This window comes from Drosophila subpulchrella, unplaced genomic scaffold (assembly GCF_014743375.2).
Source record: "Drosophila subpulchrella strain 33 F10 #4 breed RU33 unplaced genomic scaffold, RU_Dsub_v1.1 Primary Assembly Seq354, whole genome shotgun sequence".
Classification (NCBI taxonomy): domain Eukaryota; kingdom Metazoa; phylum Arthropoda; class Insecta; order Diptera; family Drosophilidae; genus Drosophila; species Drosophila subpulchrella.
The window spans coordinates 931248-943322 of NW_023665577.1; the positions used below are offsets into that span (position 1 = coordinate 931248).

The 12075-nt window shown below is 41.8% G+C and overlaps 1 protein-coding gene across 13 annotated transcripts in view; it reads right to left on the bottom strand.

The window, feature by feature from the left end:
• The window catches only part of LOC119559942 (protein AF-10), a 31761-nt gene that overhangs the window by 7697 nt on the left and 11989 nt on the right, over positions 1-12075 (bottom strand). For 7 of the 13 annotated variants that reach the window (XM_037873159.1, XM_037873155.1, XM_037873157.1 and 4 more), the window contains exon 6: positions 452-947. In XM_037873159.1, coding sequence (XP_037729087.1) covers positions 452-947 — 496 coding nt within the window. Of the gene's footprint in view, positions 1-451; positions 948-6168; positions 7460-12075 lie in introns of those variants that run through there. The other 6 variants (XM_037873167.1, XM_037873165.1, XM_037873166.1 and 3 more) reach the window with 2 other exon arrangements.

A 12075-nucleotide genomic window follows, 5' to 3' on the forward strand; every position in this document is an offset into this window, starting at 1 on the left:
TATGGCAAACGATTGCTGTGAATCAATCCCTGTTTAATTCTAGTAATGCTAATACTTTTTATCTTGTAGTAATATAAATTTGTATTGGAAAATGTCGAAACACTATTTTGATACCCATTCTCGTAGGGCAAAAGGGTATATTTATAAGTTGGAAAGTGTGTAACAGCGCCAATTTGTTATTAGAATTTACAACACCTGTTCTTGTAAAAGTTTAAATAGGATTTGTTTAGAAGTACCCATATAAAAAATCCAATTTATAGGATGAAGAATGATGAAGAAGAATTTGATTGTTTTCGGAATCTCGGAAACAGTCGCTTTGCTTCTGCATATCTCTATCTCCCGCACACTTCCTCAGCTGGTACCGACTATCAGATAAGTCGAGGCACAGGTTCTTCTAGAAATTGTTTTTATCTGATATTTCTTGTATACCCCCTATTAGCTAGAAACTCACCGCTGGTGGTATTACTGCTGCTGCTGCTGGTGGGCAGATTGATTCCAGGTACATTGGCCGTGGACAGCGGCACAGAGACATACAGGCTGGGTGCATTGCTGCTGCTCCCAGTCGTCGGCTGCTGACTGCTGCTGCTGCTGCTGATGTCCTTGATGTTGCTGCTGTGCTTGCTGCCGCTGGAACTGCTGCTGCTGCCACCACCTGTACTCCCCGAGCCACTCGACTTGCTCGATTCTGTCTTTGGATAGCCGCCAGATCCCGCGACTGATGGCGTTCCTCCGGTCGCCGTGCCTCCGGTACTGCTGCCGCTGGAGGTTGAACCTGCATTGCCGCTGGAGGTGGAGCCTGAGGTAGTGCTGCCCGTTGCCGGAGGGACTGAGGCCGCTGTCGCACTCGCCGTTACCGCAATGGACGCACTCGTCGAACTGGCCAGCGGTGCATTTACTTCGGCGGTGGCGGATGTTTGGTGGGTCGGCGGGCTGAGTTCAGTACGTTGCTGCAAGCGACAAGAACGCAGGAAGTGGTAAATTAGTATGTGAACGTTTGGTTTGTGATTCACAAGTAAATAAAACTAGCTGATAAAAACCCAAGCAAATGATAACAACTAACAACTCAAGTTTATATTTCGTATTACACAATCAAAGAGGAAGACTTTATCAAACAGTTGAACGCCTTTGTTATAGGTTTAGTATAAGGGGTGTAAGTACACTGACAGATAATCAGGTTTTATATTCAAGAAACTAATACTTTGATAAAGAAAACAAGTGAAGAAATGACTCATATATTGCCGTCATAGCTGGAATTTCAAACAGTCATCATGTTTAGGATAAATCTGAAATATAATTACTCAACTCCTTTGGGTAACAAACCATTACTTGATTATTTAGGGTAAGTCATGAAACTTAACAAAACGTACAAAAATGACGCGCGTAAATTTTCTTAAAAAAAATCGTATAAAGGTATTTGTTTCAAAGGATTTTTGATTGAAATGAGTACTGGGCTCTTTTTGCTCAAAATATTATGAAAATATAACAACTTTTAGATTCATTTATATTTTGTTTCTTAATGAGTTTGTAAAAATAAACAGCTTGTATAAACGTTGTATAAAACAAACTTTGTCAATCTATATTTTCCATAAAAACAAAACATTTATGCATTCATAAACTAAATTTCATTCATTGAACTTTTACTATTTTAAAGTTTTGCTACAGAGTACGTAATTCTTTTGTTTAATTTATTGTTTCGTCATAACATGTTCCACATAAGGACCCCTATTTTGCATCAAATTGTCCTAAACATGGCTCCTCGGTAGACACCCACATAAAAGATATTAAATCTGTAAGTGAGCTTTCCAAGAGTGTTATCCACAACGGTGTGAATAATGGTGTTTGTTCCTCGTCTGATTTTCTTTTTAGCTTTGCGGTCATTAGCAACATCCGGTTGGTGGTGAGCCATGTAAACACATGTTTACAACACCATCACCATCGAGGCAGAAGAATAACAAACACACAAAACACAGGAAGGCAGCAGAGAGCGCAGCTCGATTAGCAGGCCAATAACAGGCTGTTAAGCTGTAAAGCTGCCAAACTGAGCCAGCAATCACAGCAACCCATTGTTGTTGTCGCTGCAAATGCAGCGGGTGGATGGAAAAAAGAGAGGGAGAGAAATCCACAACGTATGTGTTCCATATAGATAAAAAAAAAAGGCTGCCACATTAATGCAACTCAAAAACTCTTATCGCTGATGTTGCTGCACAAAAAAAGACACCGAAACAAGTACGTGAGTCAGAGTTTTTAAAGAATGCAAGACACCCAGACTGCAGCTGCAACAAATGTTGCTGCAATGCTGGGCGAGTTTTTCTCGTTGTTATTGTTGTTGTTACGGTTGTATTTTTGAGGTTTTGAGTCGACATATGCTGCCATATGCAGCTCAATTATATATACTAAATGTATATTTATATATTGGTTTGTGTGGGGCAACAAATGTTACATGCAGCGAATGCACAAAAAACATCAAAGAGCAAGGCCTACCGATTGGGAGAGCAACTCCAACTCCGCTCATTTCACCACCAGCTCTCTCTCTTTTTCTAGCTGCCTCTCCATTGCTCTCTCCCTCTCTTTTCCCATCCGACTTCCTCGCTTTTGTTGTTGTTGTTGCTTAATATCGGGGTTGGGGTGCAACATAACACACACACATACAATGTAGTTTGGTCACGTAGACAAAAAACAGACAAAAAGAAAAGCCTAAGAACAGCGTTGCCACCTGATGGATGGTTTTCCCAATTGGAAGTCCCAATCAATTGGGATTTCTTAACAAAACGGTGGCAGCGCGAGCCTGTTGCTCCGAAAACTCTGGTGTCGAATTTCCAAAACCGATAAAAACACCTTCATGCCTCATTAGATTCAGGTCAGGAAGAGAAGGACCGTCAATTACCCAGAACAACTCAATTCACCATCTGCCACATAAAAACATCGAGTTACAATCGTAGTTTCAATACGAAATACGTGCTATTCCGATGATATTAACAGATACTTTAAGGTTTAAAAAACATGTTTCCTCTTCGAAACATAAAAATTAATGATGAAAATGTGTTTTAACATTTAATTAAAGAAGTAAACTATTTTTCTGATCAAATATTTGTAGTTCCTTTGCTTTAAGATTATTCAAATTTAATCAATTTAAGAACGGAATAATTTGCATGATAGGTGTACACTTTAATGAAGTTCTACTGTAAACCAAATTACATATTTGGTTGCTTGCGATATGTTTTGTAATTGAAAAATAAGTTAATCCTTTTTCATGGTCAAGTTCTGTACGCTTTTGAAAGCTTCCCGCTTCGTTTTCTAACCCCCTTTTTTGTGGTCCGCCTGCAAGCCAGCTGCCGCAATTGTGATTATCCTGTTGCTGCAGCTAATGGCCTGAAGCAGACGCGGAATCAGGATAGCAAATCAACCCCTATGCCACACAAAAAATATTTTTTTTTCGACAACTTGAGCGTGCTTTGCATTCGGGAATCGCTTCCTGGACACATTCCAATTTTATTTCCATTGTGCGACAAATTCAATTCAATAAAAGGAGCCAGGCCGAGACAGCCGGAAGTAAAACACCAACTATAAATATTGTATTAGCGTGTCTGAGTTTGGATGTGTGTGTGCTCACTCCTGCCCTTTCGCGATGTCCCTCTCCATTTCTAGCAAACAATGGCTGTGGGTTAATGGTCGTATAAAAGGGTTGTCCTTGTCCCCTTTGCGGAAAGAATTCCGCATACGCGAGGAAAACATTCAGGCAAACAACAAACAAGTCGTAAAATAAACGATAGAATTATTTAAATTGAATTGAGCGTTATTTTTGGCAAATGCCAAGAGGACCGGTAGAGAAGCTGGTAGAAAGCAAAATCAAAAGGAGTTGCTCGGATTCCAAGGAATAAACTAAGCGTCTGGTATATCCCTTATTGAATTAAGGCTCAAAACGGAGCAAGGAATGTCTGGAAAAAAGGGAAACTACAAATATCTACTTATCTAGGGGATAATTGGGTGATCAAAGGGAACATAGGATGTGATTTTGGTAAGTGCCTTTTGTTTGAATAAAGCGCTTAAGCACATCCGTAAATTAAGTTTAGGAATCCCTACTTTTATTTGCGCTTCAAAAACATCACAGAATCTTCACGGTAAGCTGTTAATAAGTCGGGTGGCACTTTGCAGTATAATAGATGGTTATCGAGTGTCAATATGGCTAACTTCCACCACCTAGAAACCTAAGATTTGGATAATCTAAGCCCAGTATCTTTACACGGCCTTTGAATAACAAACCACTGAAAAAGTATGCATTCTTCAAGGCATATGCACACAAGAGAAGAACGAAGTGTCATGCTTACATTTTGATTTTTTGAAGTGATAGAAAATAAAACAGTTTCTAGAAGTTGCGTCAAGTGTTTTTTAAGGATTACTAAGCGAGTTTTGAAATATTCATCAATCCTAGTGTAGGGTCGAAAAGACAAGAAGAGAACCAATTGCTTATACAACATTTATTCTCTAAGGCCAAAAACCTCTGAGCGAAATGCTTGCCAAGTAAAATAACAATTAGAGCAAAGGTTGAGCCAAGCAAAAAAAACAAGATGACAGCAAAAAGGAAAGGTGGGTAAATACAGATCCCAAGACAGGACAACGGCCCGCATACCTGGGAACTGAGAACTCAGAACCGGCAACTTAGGCAGCAGCTGTAACAAGATCGAAGCGAGGATCAATCAGCCGCCAGGAAGCAACAGCCAGCACAAACACAAAAAACTAAGGGTAGCTCCGAGGATCGAGCTCAAGATGTAGCCACGAGGGAGCGAGTAAGATGCTCGGCAGCTGTCGTAAACTAGGCGCAAATGTGGCATGTTTATTGTGCTGCACAAGGCCAGAAGAAGGAAGCAACCTGGGCCGACCGAGCACAGGATACAATGGGGCGATATCCCAGGGATATGCTCAGGCAGCCAGCGAAACCGGCCTGTTTGCGGGATAAGTTTTTTGCCCTCTAAAGGGGATTCGGAAAGGATAAGGCGAACAGCTGTCTGCCCGGAATCCCCTCTGCTGGCTGGTCACGTAGTCCTGGAAACAGCAGGAGGGGGAGCAGAAGATGCCGCCCTTAATGGCACTTACACTAATCAATATTCGAGCACCATGTGTCACAACTCTGATATATGCGTTTTAGGCCAATTGGAGTGGAAGGACTAGAGTGGCGACTAGGGGCGGAACCCGGCGTAATTGAAGGTGTCTTCCCTCTCAGCACTCCTTTTGTCTTCCAGCATTCGTGGCAGGTGGCTCGGTCCCACAGTTGCAGGTGCATGTTGCACGTTGCTTGCTGCACGTTGAAAATGCGGTTAAATTATTGATGGAGTGTCAAAGACATTGGCAATCGAACAGCAACGCAATGAGGGTTGCTTCCCAATAAAGGATCCATAAAGGAATACGTTATCGAGGCAATGGAGGGAATTTAAATAAGAATCCTTAATGGACGGATCAATATCTCGGCATCATGGGAAACAAAGGGAAATCAATCACTATAAGTAAAATTTGAAAAAGTGGACTAAAAAAGGGAAATCTAAGAAATCTAAGAAATCTAGAATCTAAGAATCTAAGAAATCTAGAAATCTAAGAGTAAAATTAAAATGGAACAGATCAAATATCACATATCAAAGGGATCAGTTCTTTTGAGAACATATTTTGTTCATTGAAATCCTTGATAAGCAGAGTCTCAGTAGTTTGGGAACAACATTAGTTTCATTTTACCAGTGAATGGCTTTATAAATCTATTAAAGTTTACTTTTTATAATAATTTACCTAAAATAACAATCTTAACCTGATTTCCTGATTTTGAACAATTCATTTATGTATAAACTTTTTGTACTGACGCTTCCTATACTTTAATGATTTTAAATGTTGCAGTTTTGATAGGTGGAACACTTAGTGCCCGGTACCAGACCTTTACAATACCAAGGAACCGAATAATTTAAACAGACATAACATTCTTTCAAAACATTCATTCAGAGCTACTTCTGTGTTTGCAACCATTTCCTAGTTGACAAACCAGACAGCTTCCATGGACTTCCGAAAATAGATTCGAGGGATTGGCAGGGACAGATGTTTGGATGCACGGATATGCCTGGCGCCGCGTTTTCCAATTTGAGGGGAGAGTGGAAAAGTGTCGTGTGGATCGAGGAAAAGTCAGATTCTTACCCCGGAAAGCAGGAAGCGTATTTTTAAATTGTGCGGATATGTGGTGGTGGCTCCTACCGCTCCTCCCGTCCCCGTCGCCCCTCCGCCCAGATAGGAGGGCGAGGCGGAGGCGGAGCCGCCCACATACTCGATGGTGGCCGAGGGCGTGGTGGAGGCGGACGAGGGCGACGACGAGGCGGAGGTCGAGTGCTGGCTGTTGTTGGGGTGGTGGTGCGGTGGGTGGTGGTGGTGCGACCCCGAGGCCTCCCGGTCCCGCTCCCGCTCCCTGTCCCGATCCCGATGACGGCGGTGCTCGCGGTGCTCCCGATCCCGATGCTTGTGGTGCCGGTGCTCCTTGCCCTCCCGCTCCCTCTTCTCGCGCTTCTTCTTCTTGTTCTTGCGATGCTCCTTGTATTCGGCCATGTCGATGTGGTTGTTGTTGCTCTCGGCGGACTCGGCCTCAGCGGTGGCCGCCATGCTCACCATGGCGGCGGTGAAGTCCACCAGAGCGGCGCCCGATGTGGCTGCCACCGCGACGGCCGGAGCCACGTCCATCGGTTGCGACTGCGACTGCGAGGTGTCCATGGTGTCCATCATCATCATTTTGGCCGCTCCTCGCCCCCGTCTTCTTTGCGAGAGAGCCAGGTTGCCCTCTCTCTGTCTCCGTCTCTTGGCTCTACCCGATTCCGCTTTGCGCTCTGTAATTAACTGGACAGGCTGGCTCTCAGTTCTTCAGTCTTTTTGGATGTTTCTTCTTCGACGGCCTTTGTTGTTGTTGTATCGCTTTCAATATTATTATTTTGTATGCTGCCTGTATTCACGCGCACTCTCACACACACTCACAAAATCACAGCGCATACGTGAGAACCACCTCCGCCACTCTCTCCCGTTCTTGTTGTTGTTGTTGTTGTTGGGGTGAATAACTTGCGTGGCGGCGACTGGGCTGCTCACTCTCGCGCTCCCTCTCTCACTTCTTGTATCGTGTCGTATCCCTTTCTCGCGCACACACAGTCGACGTTTAAACTTTTTTCCTCAGCGAAACTTAATTTCTTTTAAATGGAAACTTGGCGTTATTTTTTGTTGGAAAAACATGTGAGAACGCAGCTGCGGCCACGTGAATACTTTTTTTACAAACACAAAATAATATTAACGCGGAGGTGTCACACACACAGGCCCGCACGCTAACCGAGTATCAACAAATTATCCACTGTATTTCTGGTTCACATGCACGGAGGCTGCAGCGTCGGCGGTGCTGCATGGCCATAGGTAATCTACAGAGACTATAGTTGCTGCATGGTCGTACGGAGTTCGAAATTCGAATAAACTCGCCAGTTTTCATCCGTGCGCTTAGAAGCTATACTGCACGGCAGAGAGCCGGAGAGAGAGCGCGCCAGAAGAGAGTGGCCGCGCTCTCAGAGAGCCGCGTTGCATTGTTGTTGTTGGTTGGCAGCCGGTTTTCCGTGGGGGATTATTGAAACGTCTGTATGTATTGTTGTTGCTCGTGCGCCAGTGTGAGTGTATGTCTGCACGTAGGCCAGACGCACACTCGCACGCACACACCGGTGTGCAGACGGTAAAAAAAAACAGAAGAACACACGGGGACAGCATAAAAATAAACATTCGTTCGTACAAACATACACGGCAGTAGAGTAGCAAACAGAGGCACAAGAGTTAACTGGAAAAACGTTACCCAGTTAGCATTGGGGGGGTGGGATTAAGGTACTTGAGAACAATTAGCCAGGTGCAAATTTATTCAAATTCAGAAGTCCACCGATAACTGTTGAAGGCCTCCGCTAACCATTCAATTCTAACTCGGCGTCGAAAATGTTGGCTGTGCAACGGTTTAACACAAATACACAGAAAAATAATACTTATTATAACATTTAAAAAAAAACCATTGCATTTCAATTGGATACTACAAAAAATGTTGTCTGAATTCATCAACATAAATTGGAATTTATAAATATGATAAAATGAACTAAGTTTTAACTATTTTGAATATTTCTTCCTGTGTAGAAGTGAATCTTGCAGATAGCAGCGCACTATCTCTTTCCCTCTCACTCTCTCTCTCTCCGGGCAACAAATACAGATTCGGATCAAAATGCAAGCAAACAACAACAACAACAACTGCATGTCGTAATGCTGTTGATGTAATAAAAAAGAGCGCAGCGGCAGCAACAACAATGTAATGACCAGGAAGAGCGATGGCAAAAGAAAAGCTTAGCAAAACAGAAATGTGACAAAGAACAATAAATTAAAAGGAGACTGACCAAGTTAGTGGAAGCTGAAATCTAACTGGAATTCCTGGGCCAGGAAAATACCTGTTATTCGATGCAGTAATAGTGCTTCGATTTTATGGGGCCCATTAAATAGGGATAAAACCGCGGCTATAAATTTAGAACTGGGGGAATAATTATGTTGTTGCTGTTTTTATGGGTTATGAAGTTAATTGGTTTGTTAAATCATTTATAAGCCTTACACCGAAGACCTTTGAAGGGAACAGATCGAATCATTAAAATGGTAGAGAAGCATAAGCATAAGAACTATTAAACTTACTTTTTCTTATTAAGATCAGAATTTTTTCGTACTCATCTTTTCTTTTTTAAAAATAAATGTTAATGTCGAATTTTTAAGTTATTTTCTAATAAACATATAAAATAAATGCAATTTTTTTAACATAGTTTCATATGTATCCACATTGCTTCTAAATTTGTTTGCTGCATCTATTGCCTGTTGCCTGTTGCTATAATTTTGACCTTTGCTATACTAAAACTGTTCCCAGTAAGTCTTGCCCAAGAACAGTTTCCGTACTAAGAGAGCAACGAGAGAGAGAGCACAGCGAGAGAGCGTTGCAACATAGATATTTGGTTGTGTGTGCTTTATGCAATACCCATCAACGAGAGAGCGAGACAGTGAGTTAGGGGTGGGGGTGGGTGGCGAATGCTGCATGCAGGTTAATTCTACTCTCACTGCTGTTGTTGTAGCTGGTAGTTGTTGTTTTTGTAGTTGCCAGACAGCGATTCAAGAAGACAAAACAGGAAAATGAAAAATAATTGAATTGTAAGGCAATGTTTACAGGAGAGGAGAGCGAGAAGGAGAGACTCGCAGAGAGAGAGAGAGGGGAATCGCCACCGCAGACATTTGCAATTGGCAATAAATAAAAGAAGTGCAAGAAGAAGAAGCAGATTGTTTGCAGCTGGAGCGGGAAGAGGAAGAAGAATGCCGAGCATAATTTGCGATGCAAATAAAAGCCCAAAAAATCATGGTGCAGAAAAGCAAAAATGAACGTTAAGTGGCATTTACCTGGCGACGGGGCAGCGGGGGAGGGGCTGGGGGCAGGTGAACGTGCCTGTTTTACAAAACAAACAAATCCAACAAAAGCCAAGGGGGTTTTGGGTTGGGCTGTGGGCACAAATGTTGCCGTTGCAACATCGCGACCGTAATCGAATCACCAGAAAGGTGCCAAAGGAACAATGGCGCCGTCTTCGTCGCCGGCTGGAAAATTAATTTACTACAGGCATAACTCCGCAGCACGAACATTCGCAACAGAACTGTTTCGAAGGTTCGATTTCTGAAAAAATCCGAAATATTTTTTTTTTGTTCCGCTTAGTCCAGAAGTAAAAAAACTTATGTTTAGTTTATTTTTTTGAATTTCCGGATTATATTCCATACTATAATTATAATTAATAATTTTACCCCAACCGTTTAAAATATTTTGCCTCTTAAGTAGGTGATTTTAAAAGTATCTTAAAAATAGTTCACTGTAAATCTAAAATGCAGCTCAATATGGTGGCCCCATTGCGACTGTTAGATGTCTGTTAGCGAAGTATCCTTGTCACTGTGGCAAGGATTTTGGTATCCATAATTAACAGACCCAGGACCATAAAGCACCTAAACATGCATTAATTAGTGCAATCCCTGGGCTCAGACAGGTGATGCTTTTAAGTCTCGACACTGGCGGGTCGTTCAACCCATAAACAATTTTAAGAAGAAGTTTACCAACAAACGGCCGTGTGTGCAGCACTCAAGGAATCAAATGAATTGTGCAAATATTGATCCAGGCAACGTTTTTAGCTTTGCACACGCCACTAAGCAAACCCATTTAGTACGCACTATTGATCATCAAGAGAAATGCAGGAGGGTAAGTTCAAGCGTTTCAAAAATCAAATTAAAACAAAAATCTCAACAGCCAAATATTTGAACAAGTGCAGTTGAGCAGGCCGTAAGAGTATTATAATAGGGGTGAGACTAACTGAAATTATAACAGCTCTATTAGGTCAGAAATATGTGTAAATTTCAATTTTCTAACGACAATGTTAAATAAGATAAAGATATAATATGCAAAATTTTCTTCTGTGTTATAGGTACATATTCCCTATCTAAACGTATGTACTTTCGTTTCTGTTATAAACTTTAACTCTCAAATCGAAAAACTCTTTGCTTCAAATGTAAAATTGAATTTCAAATGACAGCATTAACATGCGTAATAAATAAACGTCAAAAATAAAACCATAATTAATAAATTGATGGTATATGCATGCCACCAAAACACATTTACGGCTCTGTAACTGTACCGAAAGATAAATCTAAAGACCTTCGTCAAGAGTCACAGAAAAAAGGAATAAAAAGGCGACACGTGTCGCACCCAAGAATTTGTCAAATTCAGGCAACACGCGACTCGGAGGTTCGATAAAAACTCAACAACCCACACGCACCCATATAAGGTGTTGTTACTCGGGTGACCCGGCTTTTTCAAGGAAAGGAACTCGCCACCAAAGCGGGTGAGTTAAATTAATTGCCCCAGGAAAAACGTATTTGTCGATGTGAGTTTTATGGCTATTTAAGAGGAACTGGCCAAGTGAAATGCACATCAAACGGCTAACTTACGGAGGCAAGATCATAAAACAAACCCTCAGCCGAGAGTGTCGTAAAAAAAGTAGTTTTATTGTATGTATATAAGGCAGTCAGCACGTGTAGTTCCCAGTTTTTTCCCTCGACATTTGACAACCGCTCATAATTGAAACAGTCAAGAGGAACAAAAATTATAAATTATCACCCGCCCATCAGCGGGTAGATTTTTAAACACAGAATTTCCACCACTATCATAGGGCAGGGTACCCATACCACCGCAACAATATTGAAAAGCCAGCTTGAGGTCCTTCCGTTTCCTGATTTTTTGTTTGCTTCCCAGTTCTCAGACAACCCCCCATGGTTCAATTTGGACTTCACAATCGGTGGCTAGAATGAAACTCAGCAGTGAGTCGCTTAAAACTGTCAGTCTGTGGCCAAACGGTTCCGTTTCGATGCGGTTCCATTCTAACCCCCGCCGAATCGTGGGACAATTTAGTTCGTAATGTGAAATCAATAAGTTGGCCATTAAATGCATGCCAGTCACGTAATGCAATAGATATCATGTACATTTGATTGCACATTGTGTCATTACCAGAGCAATCGAATGTGTCATTTCCTGATTTAATCAATCAATCGCCTTTTCTGTAACATCTCAAAGCGGTCGAATAGGTAAACAAGCCCCCTGGAAAACCTTGCACTCGTCTTCCGCGAACCGAAAATCAACACAACCACATGTTCTCTATCCCAGTGTTATAGTCATATTCGATCCGGTATACAAATAGTCTCAGACTTCAACAAGGCATAAATCTATTCGCACCATTGAACGCCAGAAATTAAACATTAATAACGTACTAGAAAAGCCATATCGAATAAAATATATCTCCCAGTATATTTAGAGATCGTCGGCGTAGTCAGCAAAAAAATATTCGGACTCTGGTTGCTCGTCAATTCTTGTGTTTTTGAAGTGCCGTGTGTCATATGCGAAACAATTTCAAAAATGAATCACTCGAAAATAGACGCTGACTCTGAAGGTCTATAAATATTCTCGCCAATGCGAAACAAAAACTAACATAAACA